The 16,711-nt window shown below is 57.4% G+C and overlaps 3 protein-coding genes across 3 annotated transcripts; 2 read left to right on the top strand and 1 right to left on the bottom strand.

The window, feature by feature from the left end:
• Positions 1-4,188: 4,188 nt before the first annotated feature.
• Positions 4,189-6,828, top strand: ATP6V1F (ATPase H+ transporting V1 subunit F). Its single transcript, XM_045855682.1, has 2 exons — positions 4,189-4,416; positions 6,357-6,828. Exons 1-2 carry the CDS (start codon positions 4,259-4,261, stop codon positions 6,556-6,558), a joined length of 360 nt encoding a protein of 119 aa, XP_045711638.1. The 5' UTR covers positions 4,189-4,258; the 3' UTR covers positions 6,559-6,828.
• A 571-nt stretch (positions 6,829-7,399) lies between these two features.
• Positions 7,400-9,453, top strand: ATP6V1FNB (ATP6V1F neighbor). The gene is made up of 2 exons (XM_045855528.1): positions 7,400-7,820; positions 9,344-9,453. The coding sequence occupies exons 1-2, from the start codon at positions 7,400-7,402 to the stop codon at positions 9,451-9,453; spliced, it is 531 nt and encodes a 176-aa protein (XP_045711484.1).
• Positions 9,454-10,324: 871 nt separating this feature from the next.
• LOC123829717 (retinitis pigmentosa 1-like 1 protein) lies at positions 10,325-15,470 on the bottom strand. Its single transcript, XM_045855584.1, has 6 exons — positions 15,345-15,470; positions 15,186-15,272; positions 14,990-15,110; positions 12,073-12,140; positions 10,567-11,778; positions 10,325-10,480 (listed from the first exon to the last, which is right to left on the bottom strand). Exons 1-6 carry the CDS (start codon positions 15,468-15,470, stop codon positions 10,325-10,327), a joined length of 1,770 nt encoding a protein of 589 aa, XP_045711540.1.
• Between the last annotated feature and the right edge of the window lie 1,241 nt (positions 15,471-16,711).

The following is a 16,711-nucleotide window of genomic DNA, read 5'->3' as shown; positions in this document are numbered from 1 at the left end:
GACCGCTGGGAGGCCAGTTTCTATTCACCCTGATCTCGAAACATTCTCCAAATTAGAAACTTAAAACATGAGCGCTGACTCAGACAGGCATGCTCCTCTCCTGGCAGGCAGGCAGGCAGAATCATATGCAAACCCAAGAACCTTACTCCAGCCAGACCCAGGGTCAAATCAGGGCCTCCCTCCTGGACCAGCCTCTTAAGTAGCCTCCCGGGCCCACAGCCTCTTTGGTACCCTCCCCGATGCATCAGCCTCCCTGCCCCTGGCCAGGTCCCGCCAACCGGCCCTCCACGCTGTAGCCACTGGGTGTCACGTTAGAGGGATTATGCCCATCTCCAATTCAGGGTGCTTCTGTGACTCCCTCGTGTTCCAGGCTCATGTGTATTCTTCCTAACGAGGCCTCCAAGGTCTCCAGGTTCATGTCCAGCCTCCCCACCTGTCATTTCAGAAGACTCCATGTGCTAATTCCCTTCCACACGCTCCTGATTTGACTGCACTTCACAGCCCCCAGTTTTCCAGGTGCCTATGCAAGTTTGGGCCTCTGCAGGGAGCAGCCTTGCCTCCTCATCTGCCTATCCAATGGGAAGCTCTCCTGATCCCTTCTGGGGATCCCTTCGGGACCAGCCCCCAGCTCCTGTTCTCCCTTGGACATGCCTCTAGCTGCATCTACTACCCTGACCTGTGACCATGTATCCACGGGCTGTCCTTCCCCACGAGACTGAGCTCCCTGACCCAGGCAGGACTGACACAGACAGGGGTGGTGAATGAATGAATAATAAATGAGCAACTGGGTAGCCAGAGCAGGGCAGAGAGGCATTTCACCCCATTGACCCCCCAGCACCTAGACCCATCCCTGGACATTCCAGCTCGTGGTGGGGGGTCAACTCCAAAGCCCCCGCCTCACACCGAGTAGCCTATCTCCTTGCTCTTCCAGTTCCTTCTTCCCCTGCCCCCTCCCTCATTGGCTCTGAATCCTGCCCCTCAAGACCCCTCTTTCCCTGTGACCGCGCCCCTCCCTGGGATATTTTTCACTCTCCCCACAGTCCAGAGGGAGCTCCTTGAGGACAGAAATCATATTTTATCCACCTTGTGTCCTCAGCATCTTCGTGGCCACATTTGACAAATGCTGGCTGAATGAGGCTATGTGTGACAACTGTGACGGGCCCAGCTCCCTACTTTATGGGACAGACACACTGAGGCAGGATCTGTTCTCTTAAATACCCAACCACTCGAGGCTGTTAGGGGCCACTTCTGCACCAGGCACCGAGTCAGGCGCTTCCCCCCACGCCACCTCTCACTCTTTGCCCTCCCACTGCCTCAGCCTCAGAGGTGGGAGTTTTCCTGCATCATCTGCTGCCCTGCACTTGCGTACTGATGTGTTCATGGATATCCAGCTCCCCCACCCCCAGTATGGCCCTGGGTGCTGAGCACTTATGGGCTCCATCTCAATCCTCACAGCCTATAAGGTGGGAGAACTGTTATCTGAAGGAAAGAAGGCCCGAGATGGTGGTAATGGGTCCAAAATCATACCTCTGGGTATCAGTGCATCCAAATCCCAAGGCTATTATACAAATAACCATTAAACCAGACCGTCTGGATGTTAAGTGCTCTAAATTCCAAACACCATGCCAGACACCAGGGTGCCTGTTTGTTCAAAGGGAGGAGGATGCCCTGGCTGAATGCCACTCTGTGAACCAAAAGGTGGCAGGTTCCATTCCAACTCAGGGCACATAGCTGGGTTGCAGGCTAAGTCCCCAGTTGGGGCTGTGTGAGAGGCAACTGATTGATGTTTCTCTGGCACATCAATGTTTCTCTCCCTTTCTCCTTCCCTTCCCCTCTTTCTAAAAAATAAATAAAAATCTGAAGAAAAAGAAAAAGAGAGAGAGAAGCAGCCCTGGCCGGTGTGGCTCAGTTGGTTGGAGCATCATCCCGTACATCAAAAGAATGGGGGTTCCATTCCCAGTCAGAGCACATATCTAGGTTACGGGTTTAATCCCCAGTCAGGGTGTGAATAGGAGGCAACCAACAGATGTTTCCTTCTCACATTGATGTTCCTCTCTCTCTAAAATCAGTAAGCACATTTTTTAAAAAGGGAAGGAGGAGGAGAGAGTGGACCTTCCTCTTCAGTATGTTCGTCTCACTGAGTTCACTCAGGAATGTGAAGTCTGTTTGGAGAAAGTCCAGTCATTGTGAATATGAGAATGGTTTGTGCAACATCGATGTGACCTGGCAGCCAAGGAGCGTGGACTGGAATGCACATGTGTGAACAGTGATGACTTCACTGTACCAGTCAGTGGGGGTGGTAGACACCATTGAGTGAACATGTGTACTGTGTGGCCATCACATTCAAAATGACTAAGCAAGATGAGAAAGAAATCTGCATCAAATTTTGCATGAAGCTTGAACATTCTCTTGTGGAAACTATTCAGATGATTCAGAAGGCTGCAGCTATGGGCAACTGGTGATTGGCAGCTTTATCACAACAACACATTCACTCATTCATCATATTCATGCAGTTTTTTGGCAAAACATCAACTCATCCAGATGACTCAGTCCCCCTACAGCCCAGATTTGGCACCCTGAGACTTCTGGCTTTTCCCAAAACTAAAATCACCTTTGAAAGGGAAAAGATTTCAGACTGTCAATGAGATTCAGGAAAATATGACAGGGCAGCTGATGGCGATTGGGAGAACTGTGTGAGGTCCCAAGGTGCCTACTTAGAAGGGGACTGAGGCATCATTGTCCTATGAGCAATGTTTCTTGTATCTTCTTCAAGGAAATGTCTCTATTTTTCAGAGTACATAGCTGGATACCTTCTGGACAGACCTTGCATTATTCCTATCCACCTAGCTGCACAGGCCAGAAGCCTGGAAGTCCCCTGGGTCTCCCTTACTTACTCGCCAAACACATCCAGTCCAAAAACAAGTTTTCTCCATTCTGTCTCGAAATATCTCCACCCCATCTGCCTCTCCACCATTCCTCATGGTCACTACCTGAGCTCCGGCCAGCATCAGCTCTTAACCACAACCGGTTCTCCTCCTTGCCTCTATACCACTATCTGTGTACACTGTCACAGTGCTATCTTTTTTTCTTTTAAAGATTGTATTTATTTATTTTTAGAGAGAGAGGAAGAGAAGGAGAAAGAGAGGTAAACATCTGTGTGGTTGCCTCTGGAGTGCCCCCAACTGGGGACCTGGCCTGCAACTCAGGCATGTGCCCTGACTGGGAATCTAACCCGTGACCCTTTGTTTCGCAGTCCTGCACTCAATCCACTGAGCTACACTGGCCAGAGCACAATGCTATCTTTAAAACATAAACTTGGTGATACAATTCTCTCATTTGTCTTTCAGTGACTTCTGGATGACTGTCCTCAGGATAACTTCCAGATTCTTTATCTTTTTTTGAAGGCACTTAATGCTCTCTAGCCACTAAGGTTCGCACAGGCTGTTCCTCTTCCCTAGAACACCCTCTTCTCATCTCTTCCCCCTTCATTCTGCTGGCAACCTTTTTGATAGCCCCCTCTCCCGTGGGTTAGTTGCCTCTGACACTTGCTTCCACAGACTTCTCACATTTGAGAAGTCTGCTCACACGCTGCTTTGTAATTGCCTGTTTGCTTGATTTTATCTCACTAATCAGTAACATCGTTAACTCATTCACTATTTATTTATTTATTTATTTATTTATTTATTTATTTATTTATTTATTTCCTGAGCGAGAGAGAAGCATGGATTTGTTGTTCCACATTTATTTATGGGTTCATCGGTTGTTTCTTTTACGTGCGCTGCCAAGGGATGGACATCAACCTTAGTGTACCGAGAGGATGCTCTAACCAACTGAATAACCAGCTAGAGCCTGTTCACCCTTTTTTTAATTAAGCAATACGTACTAATTGTTAACTATGTGCCATATATACACGACAAAGACTGAGACCTTGCCTTGAAGAACAGTAACAGCCTCCACCTTTAGAGATTTCGGCGTCTAAGAGCCATAGGCTGCACCCTGTAGGACCGAACAATTGAACGACCTTCACCAACCCGTGATGCCGCGCGGACTTCTGGGAATTGTAGTCTGCAGATTCCAGCCATTCTAAGGCGCAGGCCGTAGAGAGGAAGGCCGTTTTGCTATCAATGCGCATGTCCTGGGAGGCGGAGTGGCGGCTCTGCGCATGCCTATAGGGTGGGGGTGAGACCGAAAGGCGGTGCGCTGTGGAGGCGGGGATTCCGGTCCTTCAAGCTGAGGCGACAGAGCTCTATCTGCTGGGATGGCGGGGAGGGGGAAGCTGATTGCGGTGATCGGAGACGAGGACACGGTGACTGGCTTCCTGCTGGGCGGCATAGGGGAGCTTAACAAGAACCGCCACCCTAATTTCCTGGTGGTGGAGAAGGATACAACCGTCAATGAGATCGAAGACACTTTCCGGTACGGTAGCCAGCGAGGCCAGATCGGGACCCTCTGCTGCTTGATGGGAGCACTGGGAGAAGGCGGGGGCGGCGCGGGGACTGGCGTCTTGGGGCTTCTAGACCCTGGCCGAAGTGTTAGTTCCCCCTCGAGGGTCAGGGAGATCGATCGGTCCGCCGGCCCTTCCTGAGAGAAGTCCTTCGTGCCCCAAATTCCCTTTGGGGGCTACATCGGGTTCACGAGCTCCCATCTCACATGACCGTGTGTCAGGAAAGAAGGGGAACAAGCTCGTGGCGGGCGCCGCCCCTCGGCGCTACCTGCCCCGCCACGGTTTGGCGTCCGGAGCGCCCAGGACCCGGATGCGGGCAGTCTCTGCTCCTCTGCAGGGTCTCCCCGTTCACCCGTAGAGCAGGCTGCGGGTGTTGCTAGCACTAGGCGCTCCTGCCGCAGCGAACACTTAGGCGGTCCTGGGCTCGAGCTTTCTTGTATTTTCGTCTGCCTTACAGGCTCCGAGTAGTTCGGTAAGACCGGGGTTGTTATTCCCACTTATACGCCTGAGAACACTAAAGCTCGGAGAGGTTAAGGCACATACTAAAGTCACATGATTTGGAAGAGAGCGAGTAGGAATTTGAACCCAGTCCCAGACCTTTCTTAAACCAGGTCCACAAGCTGCCTGTGCCGCTCTCCCTATTCTGTCTTGAAATTTCCCACTGTCCTGAGCACAGTGGGCAGAATATCAGTGCTGGGTCCTGCTTTCTGCAGGCATGTCCCCAAATTCAGGCAGCGTCCTGGTGACTAGAATGGAGGATGCCAGCCCCCTGTTCTTTCCCTCACCCCTTCTCCAGGGCCCTGCCGCCAAGTCCCAGGAACAAAGCTCTCTCACCTGTTTTTACCCTCAACGGCCCAGCCCTGAGCTGCCAGTTGAGACTGGTTCGTGTTGCCTGCGGCCAGATAGGGGCCGACCTGGGAGGCTGATCCCAGCGACTGATCTCAGCCGATCTCTGAGCCGATCTCTGAGCTCTGGTAAAGTGACCCCAGTTGTCAAGAAGGACAAATTCCACTTCAAGAACTTGCCATGTTTCCAACCAAAAGGGACCTCAGAGATCAAGTGTAACCTATCCCAGTGCCTGGCACAGAGGAAGTGCTCTTTAAAATTATTTTAAATAATTTTAAAATTATTAATATTAAATGTCTTGGGGTAACATTGGTTAATAACGTAAGTTTCAGGTGCACAACTTCCTAATACAAAGTAAATAGTTTTAACGGATAGGTAAATGAATGAATGGGTGGGTGGTCCCAAGAGCAGAAGATCCCAGGGCCAAGTCCTCTCTGTGTGGAAAGTGTGATTTTTGTTGCTGATTTTCCTCTGACTGTGCTGTGTTTGGGGCTCATGGCTGACTTCCCCAGTGACCCATCCCTGTCCGTGTCACTGCGGACTTTGAGGTTTCTAGTGGTCTCATCAACCCCCCTTTTAAAAAATTTCAGTTTGCTTTCCTTTGAAAAGTTAATGCGTTCGTGTGGTTTGCAACTTAATACAAGGTTGACATGTCGTCGTCTCACGCCCATCCCTGTCCTCTTCCACCGGATGACCTCCCTCTTCCCCCGTGGATACCCACGTAGCTGCTTTCCACGCCTTCCTTATGCAAACACAAAGGGACGGACAGACTTACTGTCCTCTCCCTTCGTTACCCAAAGGTAGCATATGGAACACACCACTGTGAACCCTGATGTGCAATTCCAGTGCACTTAGGAGCTTTCTGAGCAGCGGGGGTAGAAGCCACCCTTGACCATGGCCCCTAGCTTCCGAATGAAATTGATTCTGGGGAGGATGGAGAGTTTTGTGTGGCAGCCTTTATACCCTTGTCTCCCGTGCTCTCTGGGTGAAGCTCGTTCATTCCCCTGCCGCCCAGCTGCTAACTTGCAGTGGGCTGCCATGGTCTCCCTTCTCCTGTCTCCAACAGGCAGTTTCTGAACCGGGACGATATCGGCATCATCCTCATCAACCAGTACATCGCAGAGATGGTGCGGCACGCCCTCGATGCCCACCAGCGCTCCATCCCGGCCGTCCTGGAGATCCCGTCCAAGGAGCACCCCTACGACGCCGCCAAGGACTCCATCCTGCGCAGGGCCAGGGGCATGTTCACGGCCGAAGACCTGCGCTGAAGGGCTCCCCGCCGCCCTGCCGCCGCTCCCAGGCTTGCCAGCGGCCCCTTTCTAAGTTTTGAGGTTCTGATTCCCAATTTCCCACCCCTTCCCACTCCATCGAGAGTCTAGATGAGGTGCTTCCATGTTGCTGGGGCTCCACCATTAAAATCAAGACTGGTCAGGGAACTGGAAGGCTGATTGTCCTCGCTCTCCACTACCTCTTTCCTGTGCTGTTACACAGTGTCACTGTTGATATTAAATTAAATAATGTTCTTGCTTCTCTCCAAACTGAGCCTGGGTGCTAGAAAGGACACGTGCGCAGTGAGGCTGTTGGAGGGATTAGCTGGGCAGGGCTGGGGAAGGTTCTGTCCAAGAGCCGGGCACGGAGGAGCTGGGAGAGGAGGGTTGTCTATGGCAAGGAGGCCATAACCCTAGAACTGGCCCTCTGAATCAGAGACGACCAGCTCTGGCAGGGCGGAGCGGGGGCAGGCTTGTGCCCAGACCCCTGGCTCCCCTACTTCAGTCTGTATTGGTTGGGGGTGTGGGGGGACCGGACCCAAGGGATGGAAGCGGAAAGCACAGGAAATCCTGAAGCCTGTGATACTAGACTGGGCCTGGGGCCTGCAGAAGGTGTGGGGATCGAGGCCCTTAGCCAGTGGGCCTGGCCCGAGGCTGCCTCAGCTAGCAAGGCGGGTGAGGCCTGCTGAGGGCATGGCAGGTAGAACCCTGGCCCTGTGTGAGGTGAGGCATGGTTGCCTGGTGACCGCCCCTGGCCAGCCGCCTGCCGGCAGCAGGGCTCTGCTTGCTGTGCTCGCCCCTCAGCTGTGGCCACCCCGGTGGCTCTCCTCCTCTTGCCACCATGATGCGGCAACTCAACATGGATACGGTGCAGCAGAACTTCTGGAAGGAGGAGTTTCTGAGGGAGAAGATGTTGCGCTGTGAGTGGCATCGCAAGTACGGGTCGATGGTGAAGGCCAAGCAGAAGGCTAAGGCCGCAGCCCGCCTGCCCCTCCACCTGCCCACCCTGCATCCCAAAGCCCCACTCTCACCGCCGCCTGCCCCCAAGGCAGGCCCTTCCAGGGCCCCCAGCCCTCCCCTGGAGGCTCCTGAGCAGCCAGAAATGTACCCCGTCCCGCCGGCCACCCGGGCCCTGCTGTACGAAGGCATCTCCCACGACTCCCAGGGGCGCTACCGCTACCTCAACGCCCGCCACCGGGACATACCGGAGATGCGCTACCGCTTCCCCGTCACCACCAGCTTCACGTACGGCTGGCAGCTGGGTGAGCCCCAATCTGGAAATTCCCTCACAAGCACAGGCACCTGCCATGAACCAGGCAGTGTGCCGGGCACTAGGCACACAAGACTCGTGGACACTCCTTTCTGGGGCATCCATGAGAGCAAGGGAATGTCAGATGCAAAAGCTCCAGGAGGAGATTAGAGAGTGATGGGGTGGGAGCGAGGCGGGGTGGGGGTGTGCTCCCTCAGGTGGGGTGGTCGGGGAAGGCCTGACTGGGGACTGGAAAACTTAGCGCTAAATGACGAGGAGGAGTTTGGGGTGTATTCCAAGCATGAGCATGAGGGGAAGCCAGTGGAAGGTTTTAGGCAGGTGAGCACACAGATTTGCTTTTTGAAAAATCACCTCAACTGCTTTGTAGGTACTGGCTTTTGCTGGGGGAAGTGTGGCTGGTAGGTGAGTCAGGCAGCTACTCGGAGTTTTCCTAGTGAGGGGAGATAGAGAACTTGGGCCAGGGTGGGTAGCAGAGCTGGAATAGGTTCAGGATATGTTTTCCAAGAAGAATCAGTGGAACTTTCTGATGGATTGAGTGAGAGAGGGTAAGAATGCTGATGACACCCAGGTGTTGGGCTGAAGCAGCTGCGACAGGGAGGCCTGGGAGAGGAGGGGCCGAAGGGCCTGTGAAGACAGGTCGGCGCTGGCCCCGAGTCAGTGAGGCAGCTGCGTATGGAAGTCACCCTCGAGCTAGCTCAGAGGTGAAGATGGGAATCGGGGGGCATCAGAAAGTGGGTGCTCTCTAAAACCCTGAGACTGGGCGAGCTCACCAAGGGAGCTCTAGATCCTGAAGTGTGGCAGGAGGAGAGGCGGGGGGCAAAGAGGGGTAGGGAGTGGGTGTTGGTGTCCATCTGGACTGAGTATGCTTTTCTGTGAGGCGGAGTCACGGCCAGCGGTGGGGAGGCAGCGGAGCAGAGGCGGGGTGTAGTGTGAGAAGAGAGGAGGTGTGGGGAGAGGAGCTCGCCAGGGGTGGTGCCGGGCTGCGGGGTGGTGCTGAGCGCCCTCCGTTCTCTGTGGCCTTGAGCTCCGAGTGCACTGCTCGGTCGTGTTCCCCCAGCTGTTGCAGTGCCTGGGCAGAACAGGTGGATGGTTGGGAGCACACACAGTTCAAAGTTTGCCTGAAAACTCCCCCCACCCCCACTTCCCCCGGGGCCCTAAAAGGGAAGTAAAGGGAACGATTTCCAACCAAAGCAGGGGTGGAAAAAAGCCCCGGTTGTCGCAGGGAAGTCTAGCTTTGTCCTTCCCTGTGAAGCAGCGCCCCCTCCGCGGAGGCTGGGGGCGATGATGGGGCGCAGCCGAATGGCATTCCACCGTCACGTCACGGTGGCGCTGGGCACCCCCCTGCTCCCCGTGTTCCTGCAGCCCCCGCGCCTCGCCTCGGAAGCACTTTGTGTTTCTTCTCGCTTACAAAGTGGACACGACGCGGTCAGACACCTGGGGATGGCGGGCAGGGCCCCGCGCTCTGCGCATTGCCTTCCCAGGAACCCACTCCTGGCCTCGGACGTCTCTCCGCAGGCCCGCCGGTGAAGCAAGACACGGTCTTCTGCAAGATGTGCCACATTGAGTCGTTCTTCCGCAAGAACGGGGCCTTCTCGCCCCTTGACCCCCAGGACCTGGCCCTCTGACCGGGGGTTGGGCAGTGTGCTGACGGGTGGGAAGAAGAATCACCCGCCACCTGGTGGAACGAAGCTGCCGTGTGTCTGTGTCTGTGTCTGTGTGTCTGTGGCTCTCCCAGGTCCTGAGGTTGCACCATGGGCCTTTTTTTTTTAAATGACTTTTCAAAAAATATTTTATTTTCTTTTTTAGAGAGAGGGGGGAGGAAGGAGGAAGAGGGGGAAACATTGATGTGAGAGAGAAACATGGATGGAGAAACATGGATCGGTTGCCTCTCACGTGCCCCCAACGGAGGACCTGGCCTGCAAGCCAGGAATCCACAGGCCCCGGCCGTTGGGCTTACAGGCAGGCGGGCGCTCAGTCCGCTGAGCCACACCAGCCAGGCATGAGCCTTTTTGAAACTACCTTCGACCGGCAGGTTGCCCTCTTGTTTGCCCTTAACCCCCACCTCATTAATCATCCTTTTGAAGATTCAGCAGCGGTTAGAGACTGGGAAGGATGAGCACTATTTTCCAGGTGCAGGCTCCTCAGCGCCAGGAGGGCACAGGAGCTGCTGGAAGTTCTGGGTGTTCCTGGGGAGAGAGGGGCCTGTTATCCCAGATGCCAGGGAAGGGGGGTCGCCGCCATCCCGTAAGCCTCTCCCCTCCCCCACCCCTCACCTGGCTCCGAGGGCCCGCAGCCTCCCTGTCCTCTCCCGGTGCACCTGTTCCAGCTGCTCCCGCAGAGCGCGCCGCTGCCCCTCCATGTCCATCTGGGCGGAGTGGAGCCCTGAGCGCCCTTGCATCCCAGCCGAGGCTTAACAGGAGCCAGCAGGAGGCAGCACCCAGACTCCCCTACCCGGCCTCTCCATGGGTGACAGCGCAAGTGCAGGGCGCGTGCACTTCAAAGGGACCCAGCTAGTGCCCGGCTAGACCCCTGCCCCTCACCGCCTTCTCCCGGGGGTCTTGCCTGTGGCTGGATCTGAGCTGGGCTGGGTGGGGGCCCCAGGGGGTGCACCCGGCAGAGACGGTTCCTGGCGATGCGAAGGCGGTCCAGGACCTGGTGTTGAGAGCTGTCAGCGGGCGGTGGCCACCTTTCTGTGCCCAGCCCGCCAGCGGTCCCACCCAGCACAGGGACGCACGCACCCGGAGCCGCTGCTGCTCGCGGTCCTGCCACCGCCGGCGCCTGGCCGCGCCCTGCAACTCCAGCAGCCGCTGCAGGGCCGTCTCCCGCTGCGCCGCACTCAGACCCTCCGAGGCCTTTTCCTTGCCCGGGGAGCCCGGCCATGCGGCCTTCGGAGCCTTGGGGCCCTTGGCAGCGCCCCTCCGCTCTTCAAGAGGGCCCGGGAACCTCTCAGAGCCATCCGCCCCCCGCCCCTTCGCCTCGCCCATCTGCTGCTCTGCGGGACCTGGGCCGCCTCCCGGGTCCTGCAGGCCGTACCGATTGCGCACCAGCCCTGGGTGCCCTGGGAGAGCTGTAGGGCGCTCCAGCTGCTCAGAGTCCGGGGTACTCAGGGCGGATAGCATCACAGCTCCTGCGCTTGGGAGCTGCGGCTGGGCCAGGGGCTTCTGTAGCTGAAGGGGAGCCAGCGCCCCCTTTTGGCCGGCCCGCTGCTCTCCCGCGGCCAGGGCCTTGTCTTGTCTCTGGCCGTGGGTCTTGTCCCGTGTCAGCTGGACGTCCCTTCCCCGGGGGCCCGGGCCCTCCCTTCTCCCGGACTGCGATATCCGTTCTCCCAGAGACTCGCAGAAGTCCCCCCGCGTTCCCCAGGAGCCGCCTTCCTCCCTGGGTGGTGTAGGCACCTCTCCCTGAGCCACCCCCCAGGCTTGTGAGATCCAGCCCCTGCCTCCAGAGGAGGGAAGGTCCTTCACCTCCAGGCTCTGGGGGGTCTCCTTTGTCCGGCACTCAAGGCAATTTCCTTTTGGATCTTGAAGAGCATCTTTTTCCTCTCCCTGAGGGGTCTCCCACCCCAGACCCCCAGAGACCTCTTGTCCCAGAGCCTGCGGAGCCTCCCCACTCTGACCCTGGTTGGCCTTCTCTGTCTGAGTCTGAGGAGCTTCTTTGTTCTCCCCCTGGGGGGCTTCCTCCCCCTGACCCTGAGGGGTCTCCTCTCTCTCCCCCTGAGGATTCTCCTCTCTCTGACTCTGAGGGATCTCAATCCCCAGAAGTTTCTGAAGTTCTGTTCTGTCCTGGCTCAAGCTCCAGCAGAGCCCCTCGGCGGAATCTTGGTGTTCGGGCAGGCCTGAGGGCCCCGTGACCTCCTGAGGGATCTTTCTTCCCTGTGGGCTTCCGAATGGTGGGGGAAGGGGCCTGTGGGTCGTGGGCTCGGCTTGGCCCCTCTCTTCCTTCAGGATGAGGTTCTGGGGAGGGAGAGCACTTTGTTCCAGGCTGCTGAGGGAATCCCTGTGCCAGGACCACCGGGTGGGGGGAGCCTGGAGACCCCAGTGGCTCTCCCCAGGGGCCTCATTTCCATTACAGCCCTTCCTGATTCCTGAGCTTGTTACACCCATGTTATGCAGTGACGGTCCCTTCTTCCACCGGGCTGTAGGAGGTGCCCTGCCTGGACCCAGCAGCCTCCTCCAGGGCAGGCCCCGCCCACACCTGCTGTCCCCAGTCTGAGAGGGCCCTGGCCCAGGACGCTTTGACCCCTTCACCTTGAACTCTGAGTTTCCTGGTTCCCCAAAGCTGCTGCGGGTGGTGCGGCCCAGCTCTCGTAAGCAACCTGAGGGAGAAAGATTGACGTGAGGAGGCCTGTGCGCAGGCCCCAGCCCCCACACATTCCACCGGAACTGGAACCAAGAAACCTAGGGCATCCCGGGCGGTTAAAGGGAGGGGATGCCCAGAGAGTTGGTGTTTGAACTTTGAGGCTGTCATAGTTTATTGTTTCACCTTTATTTACTCAGCCCGGCATGTGCCTGCTTGCCAGGTTTGCCTGCTCACAGCCGACCCCACCTTCCTCATCCTCTCGGACCCCTGCGTGCTCTCTTCCTCCACCGAGGGATGCCTGGGAGCCGGAAGGGCCTCCTAAGGACACCCTCACTTTGTCCCGACAGGCCCACCCAGGCCCGTAAAAAAACCCACTGCGTCTACCTCACTTCACTATCACTGAGGAAAACCCTCTTAGCTCTTTTGTGGTTTCTGACAGCAAAATCAAATAAAACTCAAGAAGTAAAGTTTTAGGCCAGAGCCGGGCCTCAAAACGGCAACGCCTTCATAAGTAACAAAAGGAGTCTGAAAGAGGAGATGCGATGTCGCTGCTCCCGTGCAGCTGGGGAGGGCAAGACACCAGGCATCCAGAAAACCGGTGGGAGACCTTGATTTCACGAGGTCTCGGATTGAGACCTTTCTCGGGAACATCCTGTCTTTACGCAGGATGGGTGTGGGTGTTTCGCAACAGTAACCAAGAGGGAATGTCCTCTGAAAATACCTGTCTTTGGAAGAGTTTCTGGACCCAGGGGTCCGATAAGATGGCCAAGCCTTTAGAAATTATTGCCACGAACGGAAAAAACCTCCAAGCCCCTTCCTCTGTAATTCTGGTCTGTAGGCTCCCTAGACCATCTCTCTCTCTCTCTGGTAGGGGTGTAACTGATGTCTCCACATTCCCACGTGTTCCCACCCTCGTAAAAATGTCTCCATCGACAGGAAAGGGATCATCGGCACTTTCTTCCTCTCTCTCACACCCGCTGGAGTAATCAAAAGCTCATGGTTTTGCTGGGTTTATGATTTAACGAGTCCTTTGAGAGTCTGTTTCTTTCAAATTAACAGGCCCAGGGCTCACAGCCTCTGTCCCCCTGGATTCTCATCACCTGTTGATGGCCACGCTCTGTCGCTAGGCTGAGGTCTCAGAGACAAGGACCAAGTGGCAGGGCCAAGACCCTCGTGCTCCGTGTGCCCCCAGAGCCTGGCCTGGGCGAGGCCGATGGGCTGCTCCGTTCCCTCCGGAGCGGCCACGGACAGACATCCCACACGTCCCTTCCCTGAGTCCCAGCTTAGCTTCCAAACCCTCCCGGACACAGCACCCGAGACAGCCGCTGCCAATCAGGGGGCACTGTACGTAACATAAAACCTGCTTGTCCCCCTGGGTGCCCCAACGACACCCAAAAAAAGGTGTGAGACGAAGAATGAGTGAGGACTTCCCTGCCTCCTCCCCGTCTAGTCTGGCCACCCCAGCCCAGGGGCTCCCGCTGACCCGGCTGCTGACCCCTCCCGTCAACATACCAGGTGTGGGCTCCGCAGGCACGCCAGGGCTTTCCCACCTTGGGGCTGTGTCACTCCTGGCTTCCCCGGGATCTGGGGCTGACGGCCGGCCTGCAGGCTGCCCCCTGCTGGAGTGCAAAGGCTGCCTCAGATGCACCTCCTGCCTCTGGGCTCTGGAAGGGGGAACACCCGCCTGCCCGTCTCCCCACCCCAGCAGGCTGCTGAGCCTTCCCACCACAACATCCAGACTCAACCCACGGCGGCCTGCCCCGGCGCCTGCATCCACCACGGACCCTGGGAGCTGGACCGGGGTCGGTGGGGCACTGGGGCAGCCATGTGGGTGTGGCTGAGGGAGAGCCCCGGGAGGAGCCTGGGCTGGGGAAGGAGACCAGGAAAGCGGCCGGTCCTTGGTCACTTCGTGTGGCAACACGGAGCGCACAGGTTCCCTGGGAGAAACACTCACCCCTCCAGGAAGCGACAGTGCTGGCTCAGGGTGTCCCCAGCCTGGGGTGATGAGCACCCGGAACTCTGGAAGAGTTTGGGCGTGGACTAGTCCCCAGGGCACCAGTGCGGTAGGCAGCCTTGAAAATGGCCCCCAGAGACCCCTCCCCCTGGCACCCATGCTTTTGGGTGGCCCCCTCCCCTCCCCCTCCAGGTGAAGGAGCTTGGACAGGGTCCCTCCTGCCCAGTCGAGCCTTCTCATGAGCCCACTGTCCCGGCTGACAACACGGGCTGGACACTTCCTCCTCCTTGGCCCAGAGACAGCTATGCCCTGCCCACGGTGCATCGGCAGCTGGTGGCTGAGCCGCACTGGAGGCACAGTCACCGTTCCCAGTCACCACAGCACCCTTCTTCCTAGAGGGGTCGGCCCAGCCACTGTGCTGCAGGGAGGGGCCCGTGGCTGGGGCTGCTCAGTGCCGCGTGTCAGAGGCTCCCTGGGCATCAGCACCTCTGCCCCGGGGTCCTGCCAGCCCAGCTTTCCTCGCACGCCGTGGCCACGTCCAAAGGCTTCTAGGCATGACCACACAGCTGATGTGACCGGGACCCTTGTGAACTGTGGACTGGTGGGAACAGCCTGCCCAGAACCGGCAGGCCTTGTGCTCCTGGCACAGCACTAAACCCTTCACATGGACGAGTTCCAAGGTCCTGCAGCTGCAGCCCTCTGAGAAAGGGGTTATCTCCCCCATTTCTTCGTATGTGGAGGCTTGCAGTCCCCACAGAGCATCAGAGCAGAGATCTGGACCAGATCCATCTGTCTCTGAAGCCCACCCTCCTTCCACTTCCCTTACCGCTGCCATTGCCCTCCCCCACGCCCACTGACACCCTTGCTCACCCCACACGTCCGCTGACTGGAGTCTGCACCCATCCCCCCACAGGGCTCGCCGCGCTGGCTCCATGCACGCTGGGCCTGGTCCTTCAGGCCACCGACCCGGACCCGGGGAGGCCAGAAGAGGCCCAGCCCTGCCCCAGTTAGCAGCTCCAAGTCCCACAGGAGCTGCAGAGAGACGGGATGCCAGGATGCGAGGGGGCTCCCACCCTGTCCTCTGCCACACCCCCAGCCAGCCCTTACCTGCTCCTGGGCCCGCCGGCCCCGCTCCATCTCCAGCAGCACAGTGGGCAGCTCCAGGCCTGGGGGGCAGGCCCGGCCCTCACGCACCTGGGGAGACAACATTGGGTCAGGCCCCACGGAAAGCCTGTCCCCTCGGAGACAGTGCCAGGCCTCCCTCACCTGCCGCAGTGCAGCCCGGAGCTGGCCCAGGCTTGCAGGGCACCGGAAGAGCCGCTGGTACAGAGCCAAGGCCTGCTTGGGGCTACAAGGGAGCCCCAGGTCCCCGGGTGTGGCTGCCTGCGCCATGAAGTGGGAGCCGGAACAGACGACCCCTCCCTCCCCTCTCCCTGCGCCCCTGCGGCCTGGGGAGAGGAGCTGCACACAGGAGCACGGAGCCTGTGCACACAGGCTGCACACAGGAGCAGGGAGACAAAGCCTCTGAGCTCAATAATGCAGGACCCTGACATCTGAGCCACGGCCTGGACCCCTGCCAAGCCCCACAGAGATGCAGTCCTGACTCTGAAAGGGTTTCTCGGTCATGCAGGTGGCGGTGCAGGGTCAGGGGTGTGATCCTGCCGGGAGAGGTGTGTGCATGGGCTGGTCTGCGGTCCCAAACGAGTATCTGTTTTTCGTCCACATGCGCACATGCACATACGAAGCGGCACTGTTACATAGGCAACTAATGTGCTCAATATTGGCGGCAGCTGCCAACAGCGGGCTGTCTGCCAGGGCACCAGCGCTCTGCATGGTGATTCTTCCTCTCAGCAATGCGCTGAAATAGGCACTACCATTCCTGTTCCCATTTTACAGCTCAGAAAACTGGGCCCCAGAGAGTGAGCTGCCCTACCTGACAGGTGCACCGTCTCCCTCACCTGGAGACAGGTGGCCAGGATACACTGGCCCTGGGAAAACATGGCCCCTGAGTGTAGCTGTCACAGGCAGGACAATGGCCAGCGTTTCCCTAGTGCTGGCTGCAAGCTGTCCCTGTGCAGAGCGCTCGCTGCTCGTGGGTCGTTCTGCTCATCCCTTGCAATGCATCCTACGAGGACAGTCTGTGTGGTAGGAGCAGGGCAGGGAGCGAACATGCGAGAGCGCCTGCAATCCTCGCAGCCTCTGCTGTCAGGAGCAGACTCGCCTGCCTGCTGCTCCGTAACCGCCCCACGAGACAAGGCAGCCCCAGAGGGCGGCCTCAGCAGAGCAAGCAGGCGGGAGACGACCTCAGTTCAGCCCAACACTCTCCCTTCACTCCTGTGGAAATATGAGGGACCTAGCCATGAGAATAGGGTCCCCCTTGATCTTTTAGCCAAGGTCCTAAAATGCCAAGGTCACATAGCCTGTAGGTGGCAAAGACAACTCAAAATAGAGTTCACCTTGAAAAGATATTTTTGCCCTGGCCAGGTAGCTCAGGTGATTAGGGCGTCGCCCTGAACCACGGTCAGGGCACATACAAGAATCAACCAGTGAATGCACAAGTAAGTGGGACAACACATTGATGTTGCTCTCTCTCAAGTCAATTAAAAAGTAACATAAAAATAAAACAATGAAAA

Source organism: Phyllostomus hastatus, unplaced genomic scaffold (genome assembly GCF_019186645.2).
Source record: "Phyllostomus hastatus isolate PE091 unplaced genomic scaffold, TTU_PhHast_1.1 phas_scaffold_114, whole genome shotgun sequence".
In the NCBI taxonomy this organism is placed as follows: Eukaryota; Metazoa; Chordata; class Mammalia; order Chiroptera; family Phyllostomidae; genus Phyllostomus; species Phyllostomus hastatus.
This window is presented reverse-complemented; position numbering and strand designations above follow the sequence as displayed.